Raw genomic sequence first — 12,656 nt, 5'->3', positions numbered from 1 at the left:
TGTTAAGGTCTCATATTGTGATGGTACAGCAATATTGCATAGAAGTATGATGGCTATGTTAAATATATAGATGCACCCTTTCCCCTCAAGTTAAGATTAAATTAATAGTTGAAGAGGCAGTATTCAAGGGATATGGCTCTCATTTTATATTGGCTGTCTTTAGTTATCGCCATGATGACTGAGAGTTGTTGATTCTCTCTTGTTTTTGCGGTAGTGCTATTCTAGGCTTTCGTACAGAACAACACTAAACCATCTATGCAGCACTTATTACGACACTGAAGTCTGTAAGATGTGTGTTCCCGGTATAGTGTAACATAGTCTCTGATGGTCGACGGTCCTACTTTCTAAACATATTGTAAAGGAGGGGTTGGAAAACATCTTGCACCTGTGGCTGCTTCAATCCTACGGGTTAATTAGATGAACGCTAGGATCACTCTTTACACACGGTGGAGCGAGGAAACCAGGGGAGGACCTGCCACACTGGGGAATCGGTTTCATCTCATTGTGGGTGGAAGAGGTCTTATCCTTCGTATATGTCTCTGGTCTGAATCAAACCATTGTGTTCTGAACCTCAGCCGAGCTGTGATTATTTTACCTTCCGTCCGCATGAAATGAATTCAGAGGAACTGCCCTGACTGACTGACAGACCAGACAGACGAGGAGACAGTCTGACAGACAGCCAGTCTGACAGACACCCAGACTGACACACACACACACACGCACGCACACGCACACAGTTTCTTTTTGTTAAGTTTGTGTACTTGCGTATCCCTTTTTTTTTCCCGTATTCAAAGGAGTCACTTCAGTGCATAGACAACAGTCTGTCCTGAGGTAATGGCAAAAACAAGTTATGAAGTCAAGAAAAATGTAATTAGTAATACAAATCTTTAGCGTTTTGGTTGCTAGTTTTGTGTGTTGTATCTGAAGCCCATGAAATAGCCTCTGCTATTTCTTCTAGACAGGGTTTCCGTGATAGATGTGGTCTTTAAAGGGGTCCAGAAGTCTATCAGATGTTTTGAATGCGTCTTGTTTGGGACCATACAATGACAATACTCCAATGTTCATTCGTCTGGGTTAATATTCCCATGGTCTGAAGAGGCCAGTATCTTCGCTGCGATGGGAGACGGGGCCCCACTGCTTCCTGGAGACTCAGACAGTGTTGTGTCCGTCCGTCTGTCTCTGTCTGCCTGCATTTGTGTGTTCTGGAGGGGGGGGGGGTTCAACAGAACCCCCATTGCTTGGTGTTTGAGCAGAGTTTTGGCATTTCTCTTTTGTCTGTTTTGTTTAGCCCCCCCACCCCAACCCCAAAAGCCTCCCCCCCCTTCTCTTCTCTCTCCCTCGCTGTGTCTGTTGGCTGATGAGTTTGTCTCTTTGTCTGGAATCAGTCAGACACTGCGTCACCTCCTGCCTACAGACACACAGACACACAGATAGCATCAGAGTGGCAGAGACAGAGCGGGGGGGGGGAGTGAGGAGAGACAGATGTACAGACAGAGCCTAGCGGTGGGGGAGGGGTATCTCTCACACATCAATCATTGGCTGGCTGCCGTGAAGCCAGCCTGCTGTGGCGGTTCATAGTTCACCCCTCCCACCGGCTCCACCTCATGCTAATGAGAGCCCTGCATTACTATGGGAACGGGGCCCAAACTATTCCCACAGAGGAGGAAGAGTGATGAACTATCGTCTCCTCCTGTCGTGTGTGTGTGTGTGTGTGTGTGTGTGTGTGTGTGTGTGTGTGTGTGTGGATTTCTCCGTGGGCTGTAATTACTTGCCAGTCCCGGCAGGTAACAGTCGGTCTTCCTCCTCCACTCCAGACCTCCTCCACCATTTGCTCTCCAGATCGTAGGGAAAAGCATAAGACAGGATGTTATGTTGGTGGGGGGGGGAACCACCCAGGACCCCAGCGGATGGGGTGGGACGGCAGGGGTCTGGGGGTAACGGAGCCACATGGCACATGGGGCTACGAGGCTCCGGAGCTGCTGGTGTAGAGAGTGCCACTCGGAGCGGCGCGCAGGCAGCAGAGAACAGAGGGCCATCCAGGCTGGCGAGTGCGTGGGTGGTACTGGTGAGATGGAGAGAAAGAGGTACAGACAGAGGGAGAGGAGGAGAACGCTCACTGACGAGCAGGCGGTTGGGATGTGGGATAGAGAGCAGGATGTGCTACCCCCCACCCACCCCCCAGGACTGCAGTATGGTCCGTGATAGCATGTGTGTGTGTGTGTGTGTGTGTGCTAGAGAAGAGGGGGTGGGGATGTAAACAGGAGGGATGCACTGGCCACTAGTTCACTGCCGTTGTATCAGCATCCTCGATGAGTTCTGATCAGCCGTGTGAGAGAGAGGCCACACGCTTAATGAAGGGTTCAGGATCGTACCAAGGCACTTGCTTGGGTCTTTCTTTGTTGTATTGAAATACAGCTTACAGAAATTGCCAGGATTTGCCATGAATGGCTAAATGAGTGGTCTGTACCAGTGTTCTTCATTCAGTGTCTGATAATCGCAGAGTAGGTAGAAATTATAGACGAATAGGCTTTTTATTCTGTAAATGTGAGTGTCCTCTTTAAAAGAACGAGTGCAGGATCCGGTGAAGGCTCGAGTGTTGGGGACATTCAAAGCACTTATGCTGTATCTGTAGAGGAGGCTCCATTGTTGCTATTTTAGAGCGGATTGATTATATTACAGCAATACATACAAACATTTTATCACCGGATGGTCATGAGACATTGACTAGTTAGAAATTAAAATCAACCTTCCAAATACCCCACTGTTCAGTTTAGCAACATAAAGAATATAACTGCTCTTGAATTTGGGATGACTGGGTCCTTTTTAAATGCCCACGATATATATACTATGACTCGGACTAAGAATATGTGGCCCATTTTCTATCAATTGATTATTGATCTGTGATGTAACGTATAAAAATGTCATATTCCCAGCACTTAATAAGATTGCCCTGGAAATGATCCAAAATGCCCCTGAAACTGATAACAAGGGGGCAAAGAAGCCTGTAACTTAGTCCCCTGATATCTATACGATCACTTATAAATAATTAATAGCTTCAGAAAGATAAGGATAATCAATTATTTTTCTGTCAGTGATACTGCGCGTCCTCCGGCAAAAACATTTCAAGCCACAATTCCGGTGACATCTAAAGATTTCAACGATGTAAAGAAGCTTTGTCAGACCAACGTAGCTCTGAGGGGGCCCTGAGCGAGCCCCCCCCCCCGCCTCGGCTCCTCGTGCCCCCCCACATGTAGTTCTGTGTCTGAGAGCGCACTCACACTAGGCCATCTGAGCCGTGCCCGAGCACGGTTGCCCCCTAAAGTCTAGATCGTTTGGCTAGTGTGAGCACGCCATCCGTACTCAAGCACGTTTAAATTCCGTGGCCTCAGTTCACTTCGGAAAGGTGTGCTCAGGCCACGCTACAGATGCTAATGAGCCGACACGCGCACGGATACGCAACCGTATGTACAAGAGGCAACCGTACTCTGGCCCAGTTGAGATTGCCTAGTGTGAGCACAGGCCAGCGGCAGTGTGGGGGGGGGGGTGCAATCGTACTTGAGTACGGTACAGGGTAGCTTTGCCTAGTGTGAGTGCGCTCTAAGAGGTTATGAGTTAATTGAGGCAGCAGCCTCTGGGCATTACTGGTGGGTGACCCACTCGTCGACTGAAATATCTTTTTCCCCTTTATCGTGAAGTTAACACTTGATCCTACTCCATGATCCGAGCGGATGTTCCTGTGTTTCCTGTTTCCTGTTCCAGGGCCATTCCACACTTCAGGCATGACAGGACTGCAGCACACTATTAACATGGACGGCCGGGACGAGTTCATCCAGGGCAATGCGCAACACGGCATCCACTCCCAGGCGCTGCACGAGCAGGACAGCGTCTCAGGTACCGAGGGGGGGGTCCACCAGAGCTGGGCGGGGGGCGGAGCCAGTCAGCCCTGCACTGTGCCTGTTGTCATGCGTGTATTGATAGGGCTGTGTTTGCCTCTGTAGAAGACAGCGATAGCGAACATGGCGACGACTCGTCATCCAACACCTCCACGGACGACCTCATGAGCGCCAAGCGCACGCCGTGCCGTCTGCAAGGAGCCGGAGTCAAGGAGGTGAGCCCTGGAGGCCTCATCGCCATTTACATCCACACTAACGTCCAGGGCATTTAGCTGACGCTTTCACCCAAAGCCTCTTACACATACTCGTTCGTACACACATTCACACGCCGACGTTGGCGTCGACCGCGCAAGGCGACACCCAGCTCGTCAGGAGCAGGCTAGGCGTCTTGCTAAGAGACACCTAGCTCAGAGACACCTTGTCCTCGTCGGGGATCGAACAAGCAACCTTCCGGTTACAAGTCAACCCACCGTCTAAGCTCAGCCGACCACCAGAGTGTGTTCAACATGACCCCACTACATCTCCGGCTCATTGCATCACAACGGCGGGTCACAGGTCTCCTGCCATGCTAGCGGCTTCACCAAAGCTTTCATACGTCCTCGACTGCCTGCCCGTGTTAAGACCCCCCCCCCCCTGTGGTGTCTAATGGTCCCCAGGAGAGCGGAGAGGAGGCGGGAGAACGAGGCCACGGCTTCCAGTGTCCCCTCTGCACCCTGGACTTCAGCAGCCCCGAGAAACTCATCTCCCATGTGTACCAGGTGAGAAACTCATCTCTCGTGTGTACCAGGTGAGAAACTCATCTCTCGTGTGTACCAGGTGAGAAACTCATCTCTCATGTGTACCAAGTGAGAAACTCATCTCATGTGTACCAGGTGAGAAACTCATCTCCCATGTGTACCAGGTGAGAAACTCATCTCATGTGTACCAGGTGAGAAGCTCATCTCTCATGTGTACCAGGTGAGAAACTCATCCTAGATGAGTTTCTCACCTGGTACACATGAGAGATAAGTCGTCTCTCATGTGTAGCAGGCGAGATCAACCAGTAAGAGGCCTTCAACTAACAAGGACACCGAAGGAACAATGCGATATTGAAGTATATCTACTTGAATATACTGCAAACCGCAGTACTCATGGATATGTTTTACCTTGAGGTTCAGTCTTGCTCTGGTTTTGAGTAAAAGTTTCAATATTGCAGCAAAGTTCTCCTTGGCTCTAAACGGTCTCAGGAAGTTGTTTGGTTTTATGGGCTGGGTAGACTCTGGTGTAATCTCAGTTCATCCAGTTTGTTCGCTTCCCTGGCTGCAGTACGCTTGGTTTGTGTGCCAATTTGTTTCATAACTGGCAACCCGGGGTACTCTGACAACAGTGAGTCAGAACACACTGGCCAAACAAAAACAGACCTCAGGAGCCACAACGGAAACCTCAAATAAAACATACTGCCTACAGCATTGTTGTCGGAGAAGCCATTATTTGGACCTGGCATGCTTCCTAAATCTGGTGAAATATCCTGGTCACTCGACTCTTTGATTTAGTACAGTCAATTTGTAACCTTTTTTAATTAACAAAAGAATATTTTTTTCAGTTTAACCGATGACAGTGATAGTGTTTGTTTGTTTGGTCAGCACTGACTGGATTGTCTTGCATTTTTCCTTTTGAAACGCATTGTATTCCTTTAGCTCTAACGGAAATAATATTCCTAAAATCCCAATTATACGACAATGATTGTATTCTGACCATTTCTTAAAACAATTGTGAAACAGTTATGCTGAAACGATGTTGTGGTGCTGTTGATCTGCCTGTGAATGCCAACACAGTGAGAACCCGCCCAGGCCGATGTGTGACCGTGTGTTTCCCCCCGGCAGCACACCGCCATGATGAGCAACACCAAGAGCTACGTGTGCCCGGTGTGCGGCCGCGTGCTGAGCTCCCCGGGGTCTCTGGGCCGCCACCTCCTCATCCACTCAGAGGACCGCCTCTCCAACTGCGCCGTGTGCGGGACACGCTTCACCGACATGGACAACCTCAACAGGTCCGCCCCTGACCTCTGAACAGCCTCCCCCCCCTAATTAGCTGGAAGTGGGGCGTGTATATGTATATGTTAGAAACACAACGTTGATAAGGCATAGCCTCATGTGGAGTTTATCGTCATCAGAAGGAGGTGTGTTTGGAGGTTTCTCTCATTATGTCTAATTTACATACAGTATATTGAGTACCGTATTGGTCCGAATATAAGACGACCCTGATTATAAGACGACCCCCGTTTTTCAACACAAACATTTAGAAAAAAAGATTTGCATACCACATTTGCAGAACGAAGAACTTTTCTTAATAACAATATTAAAAACACAGTGAATTAAACACTTGTTATATTAAAGGGACTCTTACCTTTGTTGCATTTTTACACTTTTTTTGGATAAGGTTAAATTGGTATTAATAAGGTAATAACACTCTAATATGCAAGACAGACCCACCAGGAGTAAAAACAAACAATTATTTTACTCTCATAATATTTAGTTAAAACTTCAACCAATAAAATTCTTCGGACCGAATGACCTTATTGGCCGACAGACCTGTCTGTTTGCTGCATGGATATATAAGGTTTTCCGTCTGCTTCTTGTGGCGCATTCGGGCCCGCGTCATCAAGGCGCGTCCTCAACTAGAGGGTTTGTTTTGATTCCACGGCAGACAGTAGCGAGTAGCAACCGACGATGGCAGACCAAAGTGGTCCACGGCGTACTGAAACTGCACCATTCAGTCCGATTAGGGGACTCATCTCGGACTCAGACTCACAGAGTTACCCTCCTCTGGAGCCTCAGGAAGACCTCCAGACTGTTGGCCACCAACTGCACCATTCAGTCCGACAAGGGGACCCGATTCGGCCTCAGAAGCCAAGTGGTCCCGCTCCCCTGGATGATTCTCAGGACCTCCAGACCGTTGGCAACCAACCGCACCACTTAGTCCGATTAGGGGACCCGTTTCGGACTCAGACGCAAAGTTGTCCCGCTACTCTGGAGCTCCGGGAAGACCTCCAGACCGTTGGCACCCAACCGCACCACTCAGTCCGATTACGGGACCCATTTCGGACTCAGACGCGACGTTGTCCCGCTACTCTGGAGCTACAGGAAGACCTCCAGACCGTTGGCACCCAACCGCACCACTCAGCCCGATTACGGGACCCATTTCGGACTCAGACGCGACGTTGTCCCGCTACTCTGGAGCTACAGGAAGACCTCCAGACCGTTGGCACCCAACCGCACCATTCAGTCCGATTAGGGGACCCATTTCGGCCTCAGACGCTACGTTGTCCCGCTACTCTGTTTGTAATGCTCATACACCTTTCTTATACTCAGTGGGACCACTGTCCTTCAACATGGGGCCTCAAAACGGTATCACACGAAGCCCATACAATTACAGTGAGCCACCTGCTAAATTTCTTGTTTACTAGACCCCTGGTAGATATTATGACCCCTGGGAGTCTAAACATAACCGATAACCCATGGGAGTCTAGAACTTTTGTACTGTAGCGACCCTGAGACAGTTAAATAGTTTGTGTGTTATGTGTTACATTATATTTCGTTGTCCGCTATGCCAGTTGTTCTATGTGCATGTATTGTAATGTTCTTCTTGTCAATCAGCGTGGGGGCGAATCATTAGGTCAGCTGGGGGAGGGCCTTGGAAGAACAGGAGGGTGGGGGCCTGCACGCGAGTGAGACCGTGTTGGGGGTTGCCGGGGTAACCGGGGTTTGTTTTGTGTCGGTTTTCTGCCGTTGGTTACAATGTTACGGGCTTCAGTGACCTGGTTTTGGTTCATTAAAACTACCTCCAACTACTAATGACTCGACATCATTATGTCACCGGCGAGGTCGTTACAGTACTCTAAAAAATAACGCTTAGTTTTGTAAATAACGCTTAGGGGGTGGGGCATTGGAGGAAGGCGGGATGATTTGAATGTGCTGTAATTCTCAAATGCAACAAAGGTAGGAGTCCCTTTAATGACAATAATAATAATGCCAGTAAAGGCCACGGCACTTTCAAGGCAAAATATGTACAGTGTGATTCAAAATGAATATCAAGCAACATTGTGAATATTTTTAAATAACAGAGAAAATACAGGCCACATATTTAACTAAACTTAACTAAAATTCGCCAAATTTCTCCTCCGATGTGACGTCTCTCTATCCCTCACACACGTCCTCTGCCCCGCTGTGTTCGCTCTCGCTGTCATCGCTCCCCAGCGGCTCCTACCAAAGCGCGTTTTCTCTGACGTATTCAAAAACTCTCAGGTCAACCTCACTGAAACGACCACTTTGAGGACCACGGTAGGATTTGCGCTGACTGTTGGCATCTTTGAGACGTTGTTTTGGTGCTCGCCATCTTCTTACGTTACACTCCGTGACCCCGAACTTCTTGGCAGCTTGGCAGTTGTTACTTGACTCTGCCTTATTGACGACCATTATTTTAAAATTGGCATCATAGCTCCTCCGCTGTTGTTGATTGACCTGACCCACTTTGAGCCACTTGTCTCTAAATGCCTGTCTTTAAACACCGGTAACGGTCTGGTTTTTAAGGACGCTGGACTACTTCTTCCCGGAACCAATTCCTGGCGCCACATGCGGCCGCGAATGTGTATTGACATTTAAATGGAGAGGCGAAGAAGAGAAACTGCGCTCTGAATACTAGACCCCGAATACAAGACGACCCGACTTTTTCGGACCTATTTCGAGGGGAAAAAAGGCCGTGTTATATTCGGACCAATACGGTAGTTGATTCATGGCAATGAATCAACACACACACATCTACTATAGACAATAGTTATCGGCCACGAGGTGACCACTTTAATTGGCAGCAGCTGTTAGCCATTCTGAAAAACCATGTCATCGTTTCTTGAAGTGCAAATCCCTTCCACTCTATTGAGCTTTTATTGGGTTAGTGGTTAGAAGCTGTGTTGGGGACATTATGTCCACGCAGGCACTACACCGTAGTACCAAGGCTGGGTGGCCAATGAGGGCACGCTTATGTTTAAATGACTCCCAGGGGAATTACAGCATCCGTCACGGTGGGTCTTGTGTGACTCTTAAAGATACAGTGAATCCCAAACCACTTTGTTTTGAACGTACAGCAATAAACGCCACTTTATCACTGACAGAAATAAATTGAATTTCGAGAAAAAAATGGGTAAATCGTATGTTTCTGCCATTCTCCCCGAAACAAGACGTGTACGTTCCACTCTTAGAGCGACCAACGTTGTGCATATTAAGGGTGTTTAGAACGGTGTGTGTGTGTGTGTGTGTGTGTGTGTGTGTGTGTGTGTGTGTGTGTGTGTGTGTGTGTGTGTGTGTGTGTGTGTGTGTGTGTGTGTGTGTGTGTGTGTGTGTGTGTGTGTGTGACGGTACCTGCTCCTCTGTCCACAGGGAGAAGCTAAAGGAGGCTCTGAGCACCAGCAGCATGCAGGACTGCGGCAGCGGCCGCGACGCCTGCGCCATGACCCAGTCCCTCTCCGGCGGGGCCATGGCCCACCCGGGGGCCCGCTCCTGCCAGGGGCCCGGCCCCAACGCGTGTCAAATCCCCCCGGCCTGCCAGGGCGCCGGCCCCCGGCCCTGCCACGGCGCGGGGATGGGCCCCGGGGACCAGGGCTCCTCCTTCCCCTCGCTCCCGGACAGCCTCCTCTCGGAGGGCCCGTCGCTCGGCGCCATCACCGACGCCCTCAACTCGTCGTCCTCCTCGCTGCCCCAGATCCCGGACATCCTGAGCCCGGCGGGGGCGCCCGTCTACCCGGCGGGGGTGCTGCTGCTCTGCAACAGCTGCGTGGCGTACCAGCAGCTGGTGGACGCCCAGTCGCCCATGAGGAAGTGGGCGCTGCGCCGGAAGAACGAGCCGGTGGAGGCGCGCACGCAGCGGCTGGAGCGCGAGCGCACCGCCAAGAAGTCGAAGCGCGCCCACGAGTCGGACGAGGAGCGCCAGATGCGGCGGCTGCGGGACCGCGAGGCCAAGAGGATGCAGCGCATGCAGGAGTCGGAGGACCAGCGGTCGCGCCGGCTGCAGCGGGACCGCGAGGCCATGCGGCTGAAGAGGGCCAACGAGACGCCGGAGAAGAGGCAGTGCCGGTTGGTCCGGGAGCGCGAGGCCAAGAGGATCAAGCGGCGGCTGGAGAAGATCGACCCGTCCCTGCGCACGCAGATCGAGCACGACCCCGCCGCCATGGCCGCGCTCACCGCCGACATGAGCCTGTTCCAGTTCCCCTGCCCCATGGGCGGCCCGCCCATCGACAACGGCCTCTTCATGAAGCTGCCCTGATTGGCCCAACGGACCGCTTCTGCTCAGCCTCTCTGGGCCGTCGGGTCGCCATAGAGACGAGACCCCCCCCCGCCGATCGAACCCTGTTTCCGTCTGTGAGGAACGACCGGGACAACAGACCGCTTAAAAAAAAGATATATACAAAATCTACTACTTTATAATTTATTAGTCTTAGATAAACACGTCCGACGGGACGGAGAATGTTCCGTGTTGTGTGAATGACGTGGTGATGATGATGATATACATGCATGTTGTACAGAGATTGATGAGACGAAGAGGACACTGACTCCCCTCCCTGGAGGATGTTTTTGCACATGGACCGGTCATCAGTGATCGGAGAGCCCCCACCCCCCCCCCCATCCGCCTGCACACGGGTCGGTTCGTGTTTACTGGTAACCCCACCTCCCATTACGCTGCCATCACAGGTCAGCCTGTATTCACCCACACAACTACCTCACTAGGGGCCCGGGGCTCTGGGGCCCTCTGCTCTGGGGCCCCCCCGTACCGTGGCTTACCCCTGTCCATCTCCGGCCCCCCCACCACAAGCGTTTACCGATCCACTACAGATAACCGGGCCCCCCTCCTCATTTGTCACTCAGGGACCTTCAACAGGACGACCCCCCCAGAGAGGAAAGGGGTCCAAACTGAACCATGAGTTTCAATTCGGGGTTCAGCTTGTTTCTGTGTCTGCGCTCATATTGAACATGCCTTGTATTCAGTATTCAGTATTACAGCTCGTCCATATCAGTATAACTCAATGCGTACGGCCCCTCCTAGTTTTCCGTTGCCAAATGCCGTTTTCACCCGTAATATCACCCTCCATACGCTTTGCCAAATAGTGATTTCAGTATGTGTAGGTCAAGTTTCTGTGATCTTCTGCAAAGTGTTTCCGAGGCCATGAAATGTCCATTTGTGCTGCTGTTACCGTACGCGTTACCTCTGACCTTAGAGCCTCAGCAGAAGGAGATAGTACCTCAGACTATACTCATTCAGTGGCTTCAAGAGTTCCACTACCACCACCAAACACTTTCTCATTGTTTAAACCGTGTTTCTCCGATCCGGTTTGGAGTCAATACGACAGTACCTCAAGTTAAAATGTACAACCGAATTGGGCATTAGCATTGATGGTGTATTCTATCCATAAATTACTGACATGTTTAGGGCAGGTTCTCTGACAGGAGACGAGTGGTTCTCAGTTCCAGGTTCATTAGTTTATTTTTGTATTTATTTTATTTTTTATATTCATTGGTTTGCAGAGCACTGGACATTATATGAATCACTACGCCCCTACAGGGAGAGATTGTCTTGGATCAAATAACCTCATTCCAACATATTTATGCAAGAGGATGTGTATATTAATATTTTTGTGAACATATCTGATTGTGCTTAATTATATACATTTCATAAATTCCAACCGTTGAATGGTGTTTTGTTACGTTTTTGACCCATCCATCTAATTTCATTTTCCAGATGCAAATATTCCCAGGGTCGAACTACCAGTTTACATAAATGTGACGTAAGAACTACAGGCCTGTCTGTTTAGCGCTCATTTAACAAGCTATTTATGTAAATGACAGGTGAGGTTGCTATTGTAATTCCTATTTTGTTGTTGAACACCTTGTAGTCCACGACTGCTTTAAACCTCTATGCAACAGGGGTATATTTATTGAGATAAAGATTAGGTCACTTTCCATGAAAACTATGCAGATCAAAACGGAACATAATTCTTCATATAGTGCTTAGCTACTCAGGCAGTTGAACTCAGTGAGAGCTCAGATCTCTAACAGAGGATCTCATACCACAGGTGGGATTCTAGGCCATGATTAGGGTGCTCTAGGAAGTGTCTTTAAAGGTAGTCTGTTGTGCAAGAAACAGGGCGACACCTTGATTCCCCCAGGGCAGATCGCTGATATCCAATTATTTCTACATGGGTTTATACACAGGTCAGACTTTGAATACTAGGTATTCTCCATTGTGACTTTTTTGATTCTTGTATTTATGTGATCATCCAGGTCCCCTAGTCCAAGAATTCTACACTAAAATATATGTTCAGAAGAACCATGATTGCAATGGACGTATTGATGCATTTTCTCTCTTCTGAGCTTATCGATTTTCGATTTTAGGTAAGCATTGCATGTTGTAATAACTGCATTTGTCCTATGGTTTAGTATGAGCTTGTTATTTTGATGCTTGACTGTTTTATTCTAAATAAAAGGAAATGACTCCTTTCTGGTGGTGTTAGAGAATTGGCCTTTGGTTCTGTCCATCAGGATTTGCTTTGATGTACGCGTTTACATGACCTTCGATTTGTCAGAAATGGCCAAAATGAGAAAATTGGAGATTAAACTGAGGACATGTGCTTAATGTACTTACATATTGAACGGCTGAATTGATGGCGTGTCCATACAGTCCCTGGGTAACTGTCTTATCAACTTGGAATAGACTATGGAAATAAAACATTGAATATCA

General features: G+C 49.2%; 1 protein-coding gene across 7 annotated transcripts in view; it reads left to right on the top strand.

Annotated features, from left to right (window-relative positions):
* Positions 1–12,656, top strand: part of znf821 (zinc finger protein 821) — a 14,563-nt gene extending 1,907 nt beyond the window's left edge. For 5 of the 7 annotated variants that reach the window (XM_030376237.1, XM_030376234.1, XM_030376238.1 and 2 more), the window contains exons 2-6: positions 3,760–3,891; positions 3,999–4,108; positions 4,550–4,651; positions 5,756–5,922; positions 9,305–12,656. In XM_030376237.1, the coding sequence (XP_030232097.1) occupies positions 3,760–3,891; positions 3,999–4,108; positions 4,550–4,651; positions 5,756–5,922; positions 9,305–10,187 (1,394 nt within the window). In that variant the 3' untranslated portion in view covers positions 10,188–12,656. Of the gene's footprint in view, positions 1–3,759; positions 3,892–3,998; positions 4,109–4,549; positions 4,652–4,773; positions 4,795–4,988; positions 5,391–5,755; positions 5,923–9,304 lie in introns of those variants that run through there. The other 2 variants (XM_030376239.1, XM_030376240.1) reach the window with 2 other exon arrangements.

This window comes from Gadus morhua, chromosome 14 (genome assembly GCF_902167405.1).
Source record: "Gadus morhua chromosome 14, gadMor3.0, whole genome shotgun sequence".
Taxonomy (NCBI): domain Eukaryota; kingdom Metazoa; phylum Chordata; class Actinopteri; order Gadiformes; family Gadidae; genus Gadus; species Gadus morhua.
The sequence above is the reverse complement of the archived record's forward strand: the minus strand, read 5'-3'. Positions and strand labels throughout refer to the sequence as shown.